The 21,924-nt window shown below is 47.6% G+C and overlaps 1 protein-coding gene across 7 annotated transcripts in view; it reads right to left on the bottom strand.

The window, feature by feature from the left end:
- SOX6 (SRY-box transcription factor 6) overlaps positions 1-21,924 on the bottom strand; it is a 461,372-nt gene that overhangs the window by 263,481 nt on the left and 175,967 nt on the right. For all 7 annotated transcript variants that reach the window (XM_066583692.1, XM_066583696.1, XM_066583695.1 and 4 more), the window contains exon 5: positions 14,807-15,017. In XM_066583692.1, the coding sequence (XP_066439789.1) occupies positions 14,807-15,017 (211 nt within the window). The remainder of the gene's footprint in view (positions 1-14,806; positions 15,018-21,924) is intronic.

Below are 21,924 nucleotides of genomic sequence, written 5' to 3'. Positions count from 1 at the left end.
TGTATCCCTCATCTACAGCGCAGCGCCCCCCTATATTGTATCCCTCATCCACAGCGCAGCCCCACATTGCCTCCCTCATCTCAATCCATCACCCATCCCGGGCTCTCCGCTCTGCTAACGAAACTAGACTGCGCACCCCTCTAACTCGAACTTCTCATTCCCGCCTCCAAGACTTCTCCAGAGCAGCACCGCTCCTCTGGAACGCACTACCAAAAGCTACCCGAGCAATCCAGGACTCGCAGAACTTCAGGCGTGCTCCAAAAACGCACCTCTTCAGGGAGGTATACCATATCACCTAAACAAACCCCTCTGTACTCCGCCTGATAACATGCTCCCTGACCTACTGACTGCAATCCCTGCCAGCCTCCATCAACTGCCCCATGCAGTCATACCGATCCTGTCGTCACACGGCTGAACGTCTGACCATTGTCTATGTGTATAGCATCCCTCACTCTCTACCTCACCACACCGCGCACATCTCCATCCCGCCATACCTGCACATCTCCACCCCGCCATACTGTGCACATCTCCATCCCACCATACCTGCACATTTCCAGCCCTTTACCTTCTGTATCACCCCATTATCTGTAGTATGTAAGCTCGTTGGAGCAGGGTCCACACCCCTATTGTTTCCATCAGCTGATTAATATGTAACCGCGGTTCTGTAATGTCTGTCCTTTTGTCTTTCTGTATCCCCCCTGTGTAAGCGCTGCGGGATATGTTGGCGCTATACTAATACAGATTATTATTATAAGATTATTATTACTGATAGCGAGAGGGGAAGGAGGCCCGGACCGCCATCAGAGGAGATCATTGTCTCCATGGGGGCAACAATATTCCAAATTCATCCAATGTCTTCAGTGCCCCTTCACCTTCTGCTCCCAAGTCATACAGAACTAGGCGGCTGCAGAAGAGCCAGGTGACAACTGGATGGCACCCAGCTTTACCAGGGAGAGAGAGAACACTGCAGTCATACTGGGAGGTTTAGCTAGTGTCTCTGGTATCACCCACTCTTCATCTGGGAAAGTTGGGTGGATTAGGCAGGTGTATATTCTGCCATTAGCAAAAGCCTCATCAATATTCCTGAAACTTCCTCTCACACCTGTAGAAACAGGAGATGCCATTGTCCTCCGCTCTCCTGATACACATTCCCTAGACTGGCTGACCGCGATATCCAGCTACTAGGATGAGACAAAGAACAATTAGTAACTGGCTTTATAAGGGATCTAAGAGGTTTAGGAAGACACTGCTTATTTTCAGAATTGGGAGGGTACCATGAAAACCGTGCATCCGTGCACCCCTCCCTCGTTGACTGGTATCTTCTATTACTTTATACCTTTTTATTAGAATACCTGTTTTCTGTGTATTTTGTCTACACTTACCCTTTGTACATGTTCCCTCTTTGTATATTTTTATCCAAGCACCGCTAACTTGGGCTCCAGGCAATCCATTGCCCGAAGTGTGTGAAGTACTTGGGCTGTTGGTCATCCAGTCAGCAGGCAGAGCCGAGGTGGCCGACCTACATACCCGCGAACAGTAAGTCAGGACCGGGCCGGCTGCGATTTAGGCTCAATCGCGCACAAGTGCCATATCCGGGAGCCAGGATAAAGCCGACCCTCCGGTCTGCCCAGGGCGCTGTACATCACAGGTCGGTGACCTTGGCCCCAACACGGACAGGACATGTCCAAGGCCTCTTAATGAGGGTGACATTTTTGGCCCACATTTAATGCACAATTCTTAAATCATCCAAAAAAAGTTAAAAAGTGCACTAATCTTAATACATTTGGGACTGTCTAAAGGACCGAAAATGAGATTTGTGGCCTGACTTGTAAATTTTCTGCCTTCTTTGGTGATACATACAGTTAGGGCCAGAAATATTTGGACAGTAACACAATTTTCGTGAGTTGGGCTCTGCATGCCCCCGCATTGGATTTGAAATGAAGCCTCTACAACAGAATTCAAGTGCAGATTGTAACGTTTAATTTAAAGGGTTGAACAAAAATATCTGATAGAAAATGTAGGAATTGTACCCATTTCTTTACAAACACTCCACATTTTAGGAGCTCAGAAGTAATTGGACAAATAAACAGAACCCAAACAAAATATTTTTTTTTCAATATTTTGTTGCGAATCCTTTGGAGGCAATCACTGCCTTAAGTCTGGAACCCATGGACATCACCAAACGCTGGGTTTCCTCCTTCTTAATGCTTTGCCAGGCCTTTACAGCCGCAGCCTTCAGGTCTTGCTTGTTCTTGGGTCTTTCCGTCTGAAGTCTGGATTTGAGCAAGTGAAATGCATGCTCAATTGGGTTAAGATCTGGTGATTGACTTGGCCATTGCAGAATGTTCCACTTTTTTGCACTCATGAACTCCTGGGTAGCTTTGCCTGTATGCTTGGGGTCATTGTCCATCTGTACTGTGAAGCGCCGTCCGATCAACTTTGCAGCATTTGGCTGAATCTGGGCTGAAAGCATATCCCGGTACACTTCAGAATTCATCCGGCTACTCTTGTCTGCTGTTATGTCATCAATAAACACAAGTGACCCAGTGCCATTGAAAGCCATGCATGCCCATGCCATCACGTTGCCTCCACCATGTTTTGCAGAGGATGTGGTGTGCCTTGGATCATGTGCCGTTCCCTTCTTCCCATCATTCTGGTACAGGTTGATCTTTGTCTCATCTGTCCATAGAATACTTTTTCAGAACTGGGCTGGCTTCTTGAGGTGTTTTTCGGCAAATTTAACTCTGGCCTGTCTATTTTTGGAATTGGTGAATGGTTTGCATCTAGATGTGAACCCTTTGTATTTACTTTCATGGAGTCTTCTCTTTACTGTTGACTTAGAGACAGATACACCTACTTCCCTGAGAGTGTTCTGGACTTCAGTTGATGTTGTGAACGGGTTCTTCTTCACCAAAGAAAGTATGCGGCGATCATCCACCACCGTTGTCTTCCGTGGACGCCCAGGCCTTTTTGAGTTCCCAAGCTCACCAGTGAATTCCTTTTTTCTCAGAATGTACCCGACTGTTGATTTTGCTACTCCAAGCATGTCTGCTATCTCTCTGATGGATTTTTTCTTTTTTTTCAGCCTCAGGATGTTCTGCTTCACCTCAATTGAGAGTTCCTTTGACCGCATGTTGTCTGGTCACAGCAACAGCTTCCAAATCCAAAATCACACACCTGGAATCAACCCCAGACCTTTTAACTACTTAATTGATTACAGGTTAACGAGGGAGACGCCTTCTGAGTTAATTGCAGCCCTTAGAGTCCATTGTCCAATTACTTTTGGTCCCTTGAAAAAGAGGAGGCTATGCATTACAGAGGTATGCTTCCTAAACCCTTTCTCCGATTTGGATGTGGAAACTCTCATATTGCAGCTGGGAGTGTGCACCTTCAGCCCATATTATATATATAATTGTATTTCTGAACATGTTTTTGTAAACAGCTAAAATAACAAAACTTGTGTCACTGTCCAAATATTTCTGGCCCTAACTGTATGTCAAAGGGTACCTTCACATTATACACTGCGCCCTGTAGCAGATATAGCTCCTATAGTGGGGCGGTGAGGGGGACACATTATACACTGCGCCCGGTAGCAGGTATAGATCCTATAGCGGGGCTGTGAGGGGGACACATTACACACTGCGCCCTGTAGCAGATATAGCTCCTATAATGGGGCGGTGAGGGGGACACATTATACACTGCGCCCTGTAGCAGATATAGCTCCTATAATGGGGCGGTGAGGGGGACACATTATACACTCCGCCCTGTAGCAGATATAGCTCCTATAATGGGGCGGTGAGGGGGACACATTATACACTCCGCCCTGTAGCAGATATAGCTCCTATAATGGGGCGGTGAGGGGGACACATTATACACTCCGCCCTGTAGCAGATATAGCTCCTATAATGGGGCGGTGAGGGGGACACATTATACACTGCGCCCTGTAGCAGATATAGCTCCTATAGCGGGGCTGTGAGAGGGACACATTACACACTGCGCCCTGTAGCAGGTATAGCTCCTATAGTGGGGCGGTGAGGGGGACACATTATACACTCCGCCCTGTAGCAGATATAGCTCCTATAGTGGGGCGGTGAGGGGGACACATTATACACTGCGCCCTGTAGCAGGTATAGCTCCTATAGTGGGGCGGTGAGGGGGACACATTATACACTCCGCCCTGTAGCAGGTATAGCTCCTATAGTGGGGCGGTGAGGGGGACACATTATACACTGCGCCCGGTAGCAGGTATAGATCCTATAGCGGGGCTGTGAGGGGGACACATTACACACTGCGCTCTGTAGCAGGTATAGATCCTATAGCGGGGCTGTGAGGGGGGACACATTATACACTGCGCCCTGTAGCAGGTATAGATCCTATAGCGGGGCTGTGAGGGGGACACATTATACACTGCGCCCTGTAGCTGATATAGCTCCTATAGTGGGGCGGTGAGGGGGACACATTATACACTGCGCCCTGTAGCAGATATAGCTCCTATAGTGGGGCGGTGAGGGGGACACATTATACACTGCGCCCTGTAGCAGGTATAGCTGCTATAGTAGGGCTGTGAGGGGGACACATTATACACTGTGCCCTGTAGCAGGTATAGATCCTATAGCGGGGCTGTGAGGGGGACACATTATACACTGCGCCCTGTAGCTGATATAGCTCCTATAGTGGGGCGGTGAGGGGGACACATTATACACTGCGCCCTGTAGCAGGTATAGATCCTATAGCGGGGCTGTGAGGGGGACACATTATACACTACGCCCTGTAGCAGGTATAGATCCTATAGCGGGGCTGTGAGGGGGGACACATTATACACTGCGCCCTGTAGCAGGTATAGATCCTATAGCGGGGCTGTGAGGGGGACACATTATACACTACGCCCTGTAGCAGGTATAGATCCTATAGCGGGGCTGTGAGGGGGACACATTATACACTGCGCCCTGTAGCAGGTATAGATCCTATAGCGGGGCTGTGAGGGGGACACATTATACACTGCGCCCTGTAGCAGGTATAGCTCCTATAGCGGGGCTGTGAGGGGGACACATAGTACACTGAGGGATTTCCGACTGCTCAGAGGTTGGTTGTTTGTCCCTTGTGAGTCTTCTGCCGGTGTTTATTATATTCCCTCCAAGCCATAAGTAGTAACCGAGGATATAAACCCCCCAGCGATGCTTGCGGCCCCTACTGCTGCCCCCTGCAGGCACGTTGCTGTCCTCACTAGATACTGTTCACAGCTGACAGTTTGCTACATTCATATCCTCTGTGAACTGCAGACCGATCCGTGTTAAACATATTATTGCCTGACAGCAAGCAGAGGGAGTGACAAGGTGCTTCGGCTTCATGTACATCAGGTACATTTACAGGAGGCATACCATTGTGAGAAACACTCATGAAAACGGACCGTTATTCCCCAAACTCGCTGCATCCCGCCCCCGCAGGGACCGGCGCAGTGCGATGTCTTCTTACTCCCACAGGGAAGAATGCATGAATGTTTAACAGAATGGCCCCAACACAGGAGCTCACTGCGGGCGAAGCAGCATACAGGTATACAGTATATATACAGTATATACACAGTATATACACGCATTGACTAGAATGGGTTCTTCTCTTGTATGATTGCCATGCATCCTGCAAAGGACAGAAATTGCACTCAACAGTCCTGTAAACCCCGCGAGGCGGACATTGCAGACTGCAGGGTACTCAGCGGGTATTTGTTGATCTCTCAGACCGGTCCGTCAGCGTCCGCCGTTCTTCTCGGCTGCCCAAATTACATCCATCTTGTGCCGAAGCCTCAGCACTTAAGGGGTTATGATACACGGAGCGTGCGGTGCCAGATGACACGGCGTTCCAGCTTCTGATGCCAACTGTTCCATGAACCTGCACTGGCATCCTCTCTGAAGGGAATCACTGGTAGAGCCACACAATTAGGCATCAGATGAGCGCGGGGCTGGCAGCTACTTGGCACAGAAGTGGCTTCATGGAAGACGGATACAACTGTCAGCGAGCCGTCCAGCGGGCGGTGCGGGGAGAGCGCCGCCTGACAGCCTCGCTGTCTCTTTTGTTCTACTTCTACGGATCTGAGCTGTCGTCTAATTTCGTCCTCAGCCGCTCGCAAGTGGCGGGAAAATGACGGCGTTTTATTTCTTTCTCATTTTATTGTTTCTGACCAAACAAGATGCTTTTAAGTATCATTTACCGCCACGGCGACCTTTCTGCTCCGTCCGCCACAAAGGAGAGGAAACGGGTTCAGATCTCAGAAATGTCAGAAGGAAATGTTATCGATCCGATTCATCAAAGAGACTCTTATCTGCGGACTGCGACGGCCTCTAACAGCGAGGACGGGTTCAAAGAAGAGAGGAGAACGGCGGTGAGATCCACACCGATGTAGCAGAGCTGAGCCTGTGAGTGGCCATCAGTAAATCATCTCTTACGGGGGGCGCCTCTGGACTGCGTCCCGGGGGTCTCTACACACAGGTGAGCGATGCTACAAGGAGCTGTTTGGGAAGTCTCACCGGAGCAGCAGACGCCTGACACCATTAGGGGGCAGTAGGCTATTCTAGATTCATCTGATAATCTGGAATATCTGATAGTCCAGAACCCACCAGGTCCCACTGAGAGCAGATCTACTGTGTTAGAGGGAAGTTGTCATCAGAAAATGTCCCATGAAGCAGGTCTTTATATTAAACACATCCTTTAGTAAGATTTGATTTTTAATTTCCATTGTCTCAATCTATTTTTAGAAATACCCCTAAAATCCTGAAGTTCTCACACTGACCACTAGGCCTAATAATTAGGCACAGCTCCCCTCCCTGCACACTGACCACTAGGCCTAATAGTCAGACACAGCTCACCTCCTCCCCTCCCGGTACAGGCAGGATTACACTGAGAGTTGACTCCTCTATATAGATAACACAGGAGCCACCATTCACAATAGTCACAGCTCACCTCCTCCCCTCCCTGTACAGACAGGATTACACCGAGAGGAGACACCAATATATAGATAACACAGGATCCACCATTCACAATACTCACAGCTCACCTCCTCCCCTCCCTGCACAGACAGGATTACACTGAGAGGTGACTATATATAGATAATACAGGATCCACCATTCACAATAGTCACAGCTCACCTCCTCCCCCTCCCTGTACAGACAGGATTACACTGAGGAGACACCTATATATAGATAACACAGGAGCCACCATTCACAATAGTCACAGCTCACCTCCTCCCCTCTCTGCACTGACAGGATTACACTGAGAGGAGACACTTATATATAGATAACACAGCAGCAACCATTCACAATAGTCACAGCTCACCTCCTCCCCTCCCTGCACTGACAGGATTACACTGAGAGGAGACACATATATATAGATATATAATCATTATCCTCACAGACATAGTCATGTGCGGACAATACAATTAAAAATACAAATCAGAATATAAAAACATCAGAAAAATGGAAAATGTTTCCTGTCCGCTTTATAGCTGATACATTCCCTCTAAGGATCGGCAGCAATACAAGCCTAAGAAAGAGGTAAGTGTGCCTCCGAGAGACAAGGAGGGAGCCCCTGTGAGTAGAGCCCCCCGCTGATGATTTCCGTATGGGAGTTTGGCTGCCGCTGGCGCACCCGACCCCAGTGCTGCTCTCCGGGTCTGCGGGCTGTTAGCGGGCGGACTGCAGGGAAACAACCGCGAGTTATGTTGGGATGAATCGTCATGTGACTCCCATCCGCTACGTCCTTTATGTGTCAGGTGGTTATTGCTAACCTTGCAATAGTCCAGACTAGTTCCGAACACGGAATGATCCCCCTTGAACACGCGTGTGCGGCGTTTAGAGGGGGGGTTACTCTTCATGCCCCGTCAGTGCCGGTTGATTCTCAGAGATGGAAATGAGATTTTAATTCCCAGTAATGATGTCAATCTGTTATCAGTGTGATAGAGCCATTATTTGTTGGCGTGCGGGCGGCCGGAGGTCCTCGGCAGGAGGACACGGCGCCGACGGATGGGGAATTCTAGCGGCGGAGGCTTTATTATCAAACAGCTGCACATTATGCCGGCACACCTCTCTGCCGCCGACTAACAGACGGCCCGCAACCCCAGCAGCACTTGACCATTTACACGGCTGCAACAACCAGATTTCAGCAGCTGCAGCAAAGTCTCCGCGGCACGAACATGCCGACCTCCTCAACTGCAGACCCTCCAATTGAGTTCTCATTAGCCGGTTTATCCCGACGACCGCGGGGACCCTAGAGCTTTTGTCAATAGGGGGGTAAAGAGATTTGCTGCTGATGAACATTTCTTACTTTGCACCAGAATGTTCCGTCTCGCAGCTTCCAGGACGTCGCAGTGCAAACAGAGAGCAAAACTATTATAGGTAGGAGAGCTGTGGGAAGTGCACCTTGTGCCCAGATGGCACAACACATGGCAGCACCAACCATGGCATCAGGATGCAGTAAAGTGCCCGGTACTAGAAAGTTAGAGGATCCAAACTTATGGGACAACTCAACAACCTTCCCCACCTTCCACTACCCTCCACATCGGGAGAACTGAGAAAAATTAAAATCATGGTTGCATAAGTGTTCACACCCCCTTATATTTGGGGATGTGGCTGTGTTCAGAATTAACCAAGTCTGCACTCCGCTGCCATTAGCTACAGGGATTCTGGGTTCCCCGATATACAGTCCGGCTCTTCTAGGAGGATTTTCCGTACACATCTACCACTCCTATCAATGTCTACAACAATCTACCATAACCCTCCATGTTCAGCACTCCCGTACCTACCACATCTATTACTCCGTGTCTACAGGAGTCTTCTCCAACTGGCTTCATCATCTACGACTATTATCCATGTCTGCCACTACTATTCATACCGACCACTGAAGTTCATGTCTCCACCTACCACTAATGTCTATGTCCACCACTGCAGTCCATATTTACCAGAATCATCTATGTGTACGACAATCTTCACCATCCATCATGACCCTCAAGGTCTACAACTATCTTCTCCATCTAATGCTACCGTCCATGCCTACCACTACCGTCCATGCCTACCACTACCATCCATGCCTACCACTACCATCCATGTCTACCACTACCATCCATGTCTACCACTACCGTCCAAGCCTACCACTACCGTCCATGCCTACCACTACCGTCCATGCCTACCACTACCGTCCAAGCCTACCACTACCGTCCAAGCCTACCACTACCGTCCATGCCTACCACTACCGTCCATGCCTACCACTACCGTCCATGCCTACCACTACCGTCCATGCCTACCACTACCGTCCATGTCTACCACTACCGTCCATGTCTACCACTACCGTCCATGTCTACCACTACCGTCCATGTCTACCACTACCGCCCATGCCTACCACTACTGCCCATGCCTACCACTAGAATCCATGTCTACCACTTCTACCCATGTCTACCACTACTGTATATGCCTACCACTACCGTCTATGTCTCCTACTACTGTACACGCCTACCACTACTGCCCATGTCTACCACTACTATCCATGTCTACCACTACTGTATATGCCTACCACTACTATCCATGTCTACCACTACTATCCATGTCTACCACTACTGTATATGCCTACCACTACTACCCATGCCTACCACTACAATCCATGTCTACCACTACTGTCTATGTCTACTATTACTGTCCATGCCTACATCTACTGCCCATGTCTACCACTATTGTCTATGTCTACTATTACTGTCCATGCCTACATCTACTGCCCATGTCTACCACTATTGTATATGCCTACCACTACCATGCATGTCTACCACTACTGTCCATGTCTACTATTACTGTCCATGCCTACCACTACTGCCCATGTCTACCACTACTGTATATGCCAACCACTACCATCCATGTCCACCACTACTGCCCATGCCTACCACTACCGTCCATGCTTACCACTACCGTCCATGTCTACCACTACCGTCCATGCCTACCACTACCGTCCATGTCTACCACTACCGTCCATGTCTACCACTACCGTCCATGTCTACCACTACCGTCCATGCCTACCACTACCGTCCATGCCTACCACTACCGTCCATGTCTACCACTACTGTATATGCCTACCACTACAATCCATGTCAACCACTACTGTCCATGTCTACTACTACTGTCCATGTCTACTATTACTGTCCATGCCTACCACTACTGCCCATGTCTACCACTACTGTATATGCCAACCACTACCATCCATGTCCACCACTACTGCCCATGCCTACCACTACCGTCCATGCTTACCACTACCGTCCATGTCTACCACTACCGTCCATGCCTACCACTACCGTCCATGTCTACCACTACCGTCCATGTCTACCACTACCGTCCATGTCTACCACTACCGTCCATGTCTACCACTACCGTCCATGTCTACCACTACCGTCCATGCCTACCACTACCGTCCATGCCTACCACTACCGTCCATGCCTACCACTACCGTCCATGCCTACCACTACCGTCCATGCCTACCACTACGGTATATGCCTACCACTACCGTCCATGTCTACCACTACTGTATATGCCTACCACTACAATCCATGTCAACCACTACTGTCCATGTCTACTACTACTGTCCATGCCTACCACTACCATCCATGCCTACCACTACCATCCATGCCTACCACTACCATCCATGCCTACCACTACCATCCATGTCTACCACTATTCTATATGCCTACCACTACCATCCATATCTACCACTACTATCCATGTCTACCACTACTGTACATGCCTACCACTACTGCCCATGCCTACCACTACCATCCATGTCTACCAATACTGTATATGCCTACCACTACCATCCATGTCTATCAATACTGTATATGCCTACCACTACCATCCATGTCTACCACTACTGTATATGCCTACCAGTACCATCCATGTCTACCACTACTGTACATGCCTACCACTACTGCCCATGCCTACCACTACCATCCATGTCTACCAATACTGTATATGCCTACCACTACCATCCATGTCTATCAATACTGTATATGCCTACCACTACCATCCATGTCTACCACTACTGTATATGCCTACCAGTACCATCCATGTCTACCACTACTGTATATGCCTACCACTACCATCCATGTCTACCACTACTGTATATGTCTACCACTACCATCCATGCCTACCACTACTGTATATGTCTACCACTACCATCCATGCCTACCACTACTGCCCATGTCTACCACTACTATTCATACCTACCACTACTGTCCACGTCTTCCACTACGAAATATGTTTACGACTATCGTCCATGTCTATCTCTACTATTCATACCTACCACTACCCTAGATGTCTACCTCCGACTCTCATGTCCATCATTGCCTTCACTATCTATTACTCTCTAGTCTACCTACAACTGTGTTCTGATGGCCATCTAATCTACAACCCCTTTCCCCTATTTGCTACTGTCTAAATTTACTACTTCTACGGACTCAACCAACACTGCCACTTGTCTACCTTTCCATCTGTTATGGCTCACCAAATCTACCACAGTCCTCCTGACTATTGCCTGCTTATCCGCCCCCGATATACTGTCTACCACCTCCAGTCCTCCCATTAGCGATGCCATCTATTACCGGTAACCCTGGCAGCTCCTGTGTGGGGTCAGATATGATTGGTAACCCTGCCAGCTCTGGTGTGGGGTCAGATATTACCGGTAACTCTGCCAGCTTCGGTGTGGGGTCAGATATTACCGGTAACCCTGACAGCTCCGGTGTGGGGTCTGATATTACCGGTAACCCTGACAGCTCAGGTGTGGGGTCTGATATTACCGGTAACCCTGACAGCTCCGGTGTGGGGTCAGATATTACCGGTAACCCTGACAGCTCAGGTGAGGGGTCTGATATCACCGGTAACCCTGACAGCTCCGGTGTGAGGTCAGATATTACCGGTAACCCTGACAGCTCCAGTGTGGGGTCAGATATTACCGGTAACCCTGACAGCTCCGGTGTGGGGTCAGATATTACCGGTAACCCTGACAGCTCCGGTGTGGGGTCACATATTACCGGTAACCCTGACAGCTCCGGTGTGGGGTCACATATTACCGGTAACCCTGACAGCTCCGGTGTGGGGTCAGATATTACCGGTAACCCTGACAGCTCAGGTGAGGGGTCTGATATTACCGGTAACCCTGACAGCTCCGGTGTGGGGTCACATATTACCAGTAACCCTGACAGCTCCGGTGTGGGGTCACATATTAACGGTAACCCTGACAGCTCCGGTGTGGGGTCTGATATTACCGGTAACCCTGACAGCTCCGGTGTGGGGTCACATATTACCGGTAACCCTGACAGCTCCGGTGTGGGGTCACATATTACCGGTAACCCTGACAGCTCCGGTGTGGGGTCACATATTACCGGTAACCCTGACAGCTCCGGTGTGGGGTCACATATTACCGGTAACCCTGACAGCTCCGGTGTGGGGTCACATATTACCGGTAACCCTGACAGCTCCGGTGTGGGGTCTGATATTACCGGTAACCCTGACAGCTCCAGTGTGGGGTCAGATATTACCGGTAACCCTGACAGCTTCGGTGAGGGGTCAGATATTATTGGTAACCTTGGAAGCTGCGGTGTGGGGTCACATATTACCGGTAACCCTGACAGCTCCGGTGTGGGGTCAGATATTACCGGTAACCCTGACAGCTCCGGTGTGGGGTCACATATTACCGGTAACCCTGACAGCTCCGGTGTGGGGTCAGATATTACCGGTAACCCTGACAGCTCCGGTGTGGGGTCTGATATTACCGGTAACCCTGACAGCTCCAGTGTGGGGTCAGATATTACCGGTAACCCTGACAGCTTCGGTGAGGGGTCAGATATTATTGGTAACCTTGGAAGCTCCGGTGTGGGGTCAGATATTACTGATAAACCTGACAGCTCCGGTGTGGGGTCAGATATTACCGGTAACCCTGACAGCTCCGGTGTGGGGTCAGATATTACTGATAACCCTGACAGCTCCGGTGTGGGGTCAGATATTACTGATAACCCTGACAGCTCCGGTGTGGGGTCAGATATTACCGGTAACCCTGACAGCTCCGGTGTGGGGTCAGATATTACTGATAACCCTGACAGCTCCGGTGTGGGGTCAGATATTACCGGTAACCCTGACAGCTTCGGTGAGGGGTCAGATATTATTGGTAACCTTGGAAGCTCCGGTGTGGGGTCAGATATTACTGATAACCCTGACAGCTCCGGTGTGGGGTCTGATATTACCGGTAACCCTGACAACTTCGGTGTGGGGTCAGATATTACCGGTAACCCTGACAACTTCGGTGTGGGGTCAGATATTACCGGTAACCCTGACAACTTCGGTGTGGGGTCAGATATTACCGGTAACCCTGACAGCTTCGGTGAGGGGTCAGATATTATTGGTAACCTTGGAAGCTCCGGTGTGGGGTCAGATATTACTGATAACCCTGACAGCTCCGGTGTGGGGTCTGATATTACCGGTAACCCTGACAGCTCCGGTGTGGGGTCTGATATTATTGGTAACCTTGGAAGCTCCGGTGTGGGGTCTGATATTACCGGTAACCCTGACAGCTCCGGTGTGGGGTCAGTTATTACTGATAACCCTGACAGCTCCGGTGTGGGGTCAGATATTACCGGTAACCCTGACAGCTCCGGTGTGGGGTCAGATATTACCGGTAACCCTGATAGCTCCGGTGAGGGGTCAGATATTACCGGTAACCCTGACAGCTCCGGTGTGGGGTCAGATATTACTGATAACCCTGACAGCTCCGGTGTGGGGTCTGATATTACCGGTAACCCTGACAGCTCCGGTGTGGGGTCAGATATTATTGGTAACCTTGGAAGCTCCGGTGTGGGGTCAGATATTACTGATAACCCTGACAGCTCCGGTGTGGGGTCTGATATTACCGGTAACCCTGACAGCTCCGGTGTGGGGTCTGATATTATTGGTAACCTTGGAAGCTCCGGTGTGGGGTCTGATATTACCGGTAACCCTGACAGCTCCGGTGTGGGGTCAGATATTACCATAACGTGTCTGTCTGATGTAATCCAGAGAGGACTGTGAACCGCAGGCCATGCGAGGCATCGGCGCTGAAGGACAGTGCAAAGAATTGATCGTCACTATCCAATCAGGAGAACCGACTTCACATCAGAAGATATCTTCACAGGACAGGCAGACAAGAATACAAACACAGAGTGACAACACAACGCGCCAATCTGAGCCCTGCGCACTTAGAAGCTGTCCTGACAGGCGGCATCTGGGCGGCATCGCACTCCAAGTGTCATTGTTAGGACTTTCATGCCACGATTTTTTTCTATTTCAGCAAGAGAAAATTGCTAAACGCACCAAATACTATTCATGCAGCGCCGGCCGCCTCCAGTGCCAAGACGTGGAGCGGCGCCAGCGTCCAACATACTAATCCAGCTGTTGTTATCTGAGCTCATAATGAAGCGATTGTCAAGGGTTAACTGTATTTGCTATTATACAGCTGGTCCGTGGCGGTAGAGATCAGCCCATCAACGTGACCCATGAAAGAGAGGACACAGAGGCCAAAATGACAAACATCTCAATGCATGGCGTCACGTGTGTGCCCAGATACAGCATACCCGGGATGGAAAGTCAAGCCATGCCAATGGAACAGATATCACTCATCGCACAATTCCAACAGCCGTCGCCATAGTAACACGCCGAGAATTCTTTCCCAGCTATTGCCAATTAAGTACTTCTCAGCCTCTCCATATCCCACTTGTTTTTCCTGGGCTACAGAAACCTTGCGAACAACAAGCGGCACTCACCCTCCTGCTCCGTCCTCGTCATCTCTTCCAGTTTCTTCTGTTTCAGTGTGTCCACCACGTCCGCCAGGCTTCCTTTGCGCCGTTCTGGAGTTCCAAAGTTAACACTGCTCATAAGATCGCTGCGATCACGAGCCCCTTCATCAGGCTTGTGTGGTGAGGTAGACGTCGTTCGGAAGGAATAGAGGGAACGTAACTTATTGCTGTCCAGGTCCTGTGAAAAGAAACCTCAGGGTCAGTAAAGAAGGAAGAAACGACTCAAGACAATAAAGAAGAACTGACTGAAGGAGAACATCAAAGTAGAGTCCACAGAGTGGGCGGGGAAATCATTTCCTACACACAGCCTACTTGCTATCAGTCTACTGAAGGGCTCCTCAGGGGCGGGGCATCACAAAGGAACCAATGGCGCTCACGCATGTCTGTCCATGTAGAAGCTTCTATGTTTTGTGAAGGAACCTGTCTATTTGGTTTATTGATGTTTCCTTAAGCTTTCTTATGGAATGTCTGCAGACAGATGTACTGATGACACTCAGGGAAGCACATTTATAGACAGCTGCAGGATGATTCTTGGACCGGGGCCAGTATGTAGGTGGGGCGGCTGAGGAGCGTTCTCCCTCCGCCCGCCACCATCCCCTGTAAGCAGACAGTCGTTCAGTCTCTTTACACGGGATGCTCACATTCTTGCAGGAATCTGAACAACTCTTGTTGTGTAAATGGGCCGTGGGGCTCAGTAGAATGCACTACATAAGTATCCTGCCAATCAAACTAACGCATCTTCAAGTCCCCTTAAGAGACTAAAAAGTACCCTAAAAAAGTTCAATAAAATTCAATTTAAAGGGGAAAAAAAACTGTTTCAATCAAATATGCATTTTTTCACACAAAAATCCTTTTTAAATAATTAAAATATTTTTTAAAAATGTAAAAACCAACACAAAACAGGTGTCATCGCATGAGTGACGACCCGGCATTGAAAGTGTGAAGTTATTCATCGCACAGGGTGAACGCCATAAGGATTACTAACGCCAGAATTACTATTTTTCTTTTGTTCACCTCCTAAACAAACCGCAATAAAAAGCAATCCAAAACTCACAAGTACCGCGAAATAGTAGTAAGAAAACTACAACTCTTCTGGCAAACTGCAATCCCCCCAGAGCTCCGGCGCGGGGGAGATAAAGATGCCACCCGTCTCAGCACACGGCGACGCAGACAATTGGTTAGCTTTATAGATGGTTTTTAATGTGCAAAAGTAGTAAAAAATAAAAAGAATCTCCATAAACTTGTTATCATAGTAACCATGGCGATCAGGGAGTTGTTATGTTACTTTTATCGAATAACATAATAAAACGCCCAAGCACCCGCTGATTCCCTGAGGGGTCTCCATCTACAAGACGTTCCGTGGACCCCGGAGGGCTGCCATAAAGGATGGCTCGTGCCATGTGACCATGACAACTGCTCCGTCCATAGACCAGTCGGCTTGTCACTGGGGTCGGGGTAATTAGTTGCCGTTTTTGCAGTGGTTGGCGAGAGCCGCGATGTGACTAACGTCTGACTGGTGTACCTGGCAGGTGATTATCGCAGTCACGGCTTTATATAAGGTAATCATCGTTATGTACTGAGGACAAAAGAAAAGCCACAGAAGAAAAATGATACTTTTTATTTGTCTCTTTATCTCATTTTTGCCCAATGAAATTTAATTATTGTAATTAAACATCATCATTGTTGTGATCATCATCACCACGGCCTCAGTATAATCATCAGCGTTCTTATCATCATCATCACTCATATCTTCCCCAACATCGTCATCATCTACATCACCAGCAGTTCATCCTCACCATCACTCACATCATCACCATCACCCTAATTGTTTACATCATCACCCAGATCACCAGCAACCTCAGCTCATTATCATCATCATTTACCTCTTCAGCTCATTGTCATCATCACTCACATCATCACCATCATTTACATCATCAGCTCACGTTCTCATCATTTATTCACTCACTCACTCATCATTTATTCATAATCACTCACATTACAACTAGCATCATCACCATCGTCATCACTTACATCATCAGCTCATCGTCAATTACATCATTATCTTATCATCGCTCACATCATCACCCTTTACATAATCACTGATATCACATCAACCACCATCATAATCATCATCCGTCACATCATCATCATCTACATCATCATCCGTCACATCATCATCATCTACATCATCATCCGTCACATCATCATCTACATCATCATCCGTCACATCATCATCATCTACATCATCTACATCATCATCTACATCATCATCATCCTTTACATAATCACTGATATCACATCCACTACCATCATCAGCATCATCATCAGTTACATCATCATCATCAGTTACATCATCATCATCAGTTACATCATCATCTGTCACATCATCTATATCATCATCCTTTACATAATCACTGATATCACATCCACTACCATCATCAGCATCATCATCAGTTACAGCATCATCAGTTACATCATCATCATCTATATCATCATCCGTCACATCATCATCATCATCCTTTACATAATCACTGATATCACATCCACTACCATCATCAGCATCATCATCAGTTACATCATCATCATCTATATCATCATCCGTCACATCATCATCATCTACATCATCATCATCCTTTACATAATCACTGATATCACATCCACTACCATCATCAGCATCATCATCAGTTACAGCATCATCATCATCATCATCTATATCATCATCCGTCACATCATCATCATCATCCTTTACATAATCACTGATATCACATCCACTACCATCATCAGCATTATCATCAGTTACATCATCATCCTTTACATAATCACTGATATCACATCCACTACCATGATCAGCATCATCATCAGTTACATCATCATCGCTCACATCATCATCCTTTACATAATCACTGATATCACATCAACCACCATCATAATCATCATCAGTTACATCATCATCTATATCATCATCCGTCACATCATCATCATCATCTACATCATCATCATAATCCTTTACATAATCACTGATATCACATCCACTACCATCATCATCATCATCGCTCACATCATCAACCTTTACATAATCACTGATATCACATCCACTACCATCATCATTATCATCGCTCTCATCATCATCATCGCTTACATCATCATCATCGCTCACATCATCAACCTTTACATAATCACTGATATCACATCCACCATCATCGGCTTATCATCATCATCATCATCAGCTGATGCTCGGGTCATTCTCATAATTGCTCACATGATAACTGACATCGCATATTGATAAACGTGGCACATCTTATTGCCCCGTCAGATGCACCACGCCAGCCTCCGCTGCTTGATCACACTGTGGCCTCAAGCACCATATTGGCTTCCGTTCCATGAGTTTGTAGACACTTGTGGGGACAGTTGGCAAAGTCCTAAAAATGCCAAGACTGTACAAAGAATAGTCTCCCTTGGAGCGCGGCACGGAGGATCACATGACGACTCCGGTGCCAACAGCGTTAAAAAGCCACATCGATGAGTTCCAGGATTTAGGGGCTCTGCCAACCCCCGAGCACAATCCCCCCTTTCTGCCTCCTTTTCTATAGCTGTTTTGCTGTGGCAAGTGTTTTTTATGAGGACCCCAGAGGATGTTTGAGTGTTTGATGTAGAACACTATGCAAATCAGCCAACTTTGATCACTTACATACACTATCAATTAAGAAGGCAGACTGAAAAAAAGAGCAAATTAAAAGCGTCTTTTCCTGCTAATAGTCGTCTCTCTCCAAGAAATCATACGCTTCTATTAGGGATGATAATGAGGTTTTGTGGAAAAGGTTCAGCTGAATATTAAGTGCGGCCTTTTTATTAACGCTTTTATCCCAAAATATAAATGTTTGAAGAGACGCGCCGGACGCACCGGGAGCCGCTGTTTATTCTTGTCCCACCAACATCTATGGAGAATCAGCTCTACGTCTCGGGAATCGCCGGGGGACAAAGCGCAGAGACACCAGTGAGGAGCGGCGAGTTTACACTGCGCAACATGTTAATAATCTAATGGGCTGAGCTAATTACATCGCATACATCCGAGTGGTAGGTCGCCGCGTGTTTATCCGCTATCAATGGTTGTCAGAGTCGGAGGAAAACCGGATCAGAACATAATCAATGTAAATACAAAATCTAAAGCTCTCTCCGGAAGGCCGGAGCAAAAAACACCCACTGTGTATGACACAGAGTGATGTCATCAGCAGAGGATGGGGCTGTGACTACCTCAATATATCAGTGATGTCATCAGCAGGGGGCGAGGCTGTGACTACTCCATTATATCAGTGCTGTCATCAGCAGGGGGCGGGGCTGTGAATACCTCTCAGACATGATATACAAGTTGGTTGTCAGCAGTAATAGATGATGTCACTGTAATATAAGGTGTCTGATCCCTGTCATATCAGTGATATCATCTGCAGGGGGTGGGGCTGTGACTACCTCTTAGAGATGATATACAGGCTGGTTGTCAGCAGTAATAGATGATGTTACACTAGTATAGGGTGTCAGATTTCATGTCTGATCACATGTCATATCAGTGATGTCATCAACGGAGGGGGGCTGTAACTACCTCATGATATCAGTGATGTCAACAGTAGGGATGGGACTGTGACTACCTCATTAAATAAGTGTTGTCATCAGCAGAGGGCGGGGCTGTGACTACCTCTCAGACATGATATACAGGCTGGTTGCCAGCAGTAATAGATGATGTCACTGTAGTATAAGGTGTCGGATCCCATATCTGATCACGTCATTATATTAGTGATGTCATCAGCAGGGGGGCGGGGCAGTGTCTATCTCTCAGACATTATGTACAGACTGGTTATCAGCAGTAATACATGATGTCACTGTAGTATAAGGTGTCGGATATCATGTCTGATCATGTCATTAGATCAGTGATGTCAGCAGGGGGCGGGGCTGTAACTACCTCGTAGACATGATATACAGGCTGGTTGTCAGCAGTAATAGATGATGTTACTGTAGTATAGGGTGTCGGATTTCATGTCTGATCGCGTCATATCCGAGATGTCATCACTAGAGGGGCGGGGCTGTGACTATAGAAGCTGGTTGTCAGTAACAGGGCAGAGCTGTGAAAACCTCTCAGTCACTGACAAATGGCATGTGATGTTTCTCAGGGTGTTATTACAGGTATCAATCATTTCCTAGCCTTTAATCCAGTGATATAGCATGTCAGGGTTATAATAGTCAGGGTCTTATTACAGATGCAATGATGCATCTTCTTTATAGCATCACATCAATAAGTCACGTGTGCAGTAGTGAATGTACTGATCAGCCGAGGACTCTGAGGGGTTAATCAGTAGCAGGATATTAATGGTTTGGTTTTCCTTCGTATGTATGAAAATACAACAACATAAAGGAAACGGAGCAGAACCCGAGGCCAGCCCAAAGAAGTATGAGAACACGAGGGAGGGACGGTGACTTCGTAGAGACTATCAGCGGCATCATCCTCTCCCTGAAATGAGACAATGCTGCACAATGCTGCATGTAAGTTGAAATAACAAAATGTCACAGGTGATACGTGTCCATCCAGTGGTGGGGATACATCAGTAGATACAACATGTCCATCCAGTGGTGGGGATACATCAGTAGATACAACGTGTCCATCCAGTGGTGGGGATACATCAGTAGATACATGTCCATCCAGTGGTGGGGATACATCAGTAGATACAACGTGTCCATCCAGTGGTGGGGATACATCAGTAGATACATGTCCATCCAGTGGTGGGGATACACCAGTAGATACAACATGTCCATCCAGTGATGGGGATACATCAGTAGATACAACATGTCCATCCAGTGATGGGGATACATCAGTAGATACAACATGTCCATCCAGTGATGGGGATACATCAGTAGATACAACATGTCCATCCAGTGATGGGGATACATCAGTAGATACAACATGTCCATCCAGTGACGGGGATACATCAGTAGATACAACATGTCCATCCAGTGATGGGGATACATCAGTAGATACAACATGTCCATCCAGTGATGGGGATACATCAGTAGATACAACATGTCCATCCAGTGATGGGGATACATCAGTAGATAAAACATGTCCATCCAGTGATGGAGATACATCAGTAGATACAACATGTCCATCCAGTGATGGGGATACATCAGTAGATAAAACATGTCCATCCAGTGATGGAGATACATCAGTAGATACAACGTGTCCATCCAGTGGTGGGGATACATCAGTAGATACAACGTGTCCATCCAGTGGTGGGGATACATCAGTAGATACAACGTGTCCATCCACTGGTGGGGATACATCAGTAGATACAATGTGTCCATCCAGTGGTGGGCATACATCAGTAGATACAACATGTCCATCCAGTGACGGGGATACATCAGTAGATACAACATGTCCATCCAGTGATGGGAATATATCAGTAGATACAACGTGTCCATCCAGTGATGGGGATACATCAGTAGATACAATGTGCTCATCCAGTGATGGATATACATCAGTAGATACAACATGTCCATCCAGTGACGGGGATACATCAGTAGATACAACATGTCCATCCAGTGATGGAGATACATCAGTAGATACAACATGTCCATCCAGTAATGGAGATACATCAGTAGATACAACATGTCAATCTAGTGATGGGGTTACATCAGTATATACAACATGTCCATCCAGTGACGGGGATACATCAGTAGATACAACATGTCCATCCAGTGACGGGGATACATCAGTAGATACAACATGTCCATACAGTGATGGGAATATATCAGTAGATACAACATGTCCATCCAGTGATGGGGATACGTCAGTAGATACAACGTGCTCATCCAGTGATGGATATACATCAGTAGATACAACATGTCCATCCAGTGACGGGGATACATCAGTAGATACAACATGTCCATCCAGTGGTGGAGATACATCAGTAGATACAACATGTCAATCTAGTGATGGGGGTACATTAGTAGATACAACATGTCCATCCAGTGATGGAGATACATCAGTAGATACAACATGTCCATCCAGTGATGGAGATACATCAGTAGATACAACATGTCCA

The sequence above is a fragment of the Eleutherodactylus coqui genome, chromosome 11 (genome assembly GCF_035609145.1).
Source record: "Eleutherodactylus coqui strain aEleCoq1 chromosome 11, aEleCoq1.hap1, whole genome shotgun sequence".
Taxonomy (NCBI): domain Eukaryota; kingdom Metazoa; phylum Chordata; class Amphibia; order Anura; family Eleutherodactylidae; genus Eleutherodactylus; species Eleutherodactylus coqui.
This window is presented reverse-complemented; position numbering and strand designations above follow the sequence as displayed.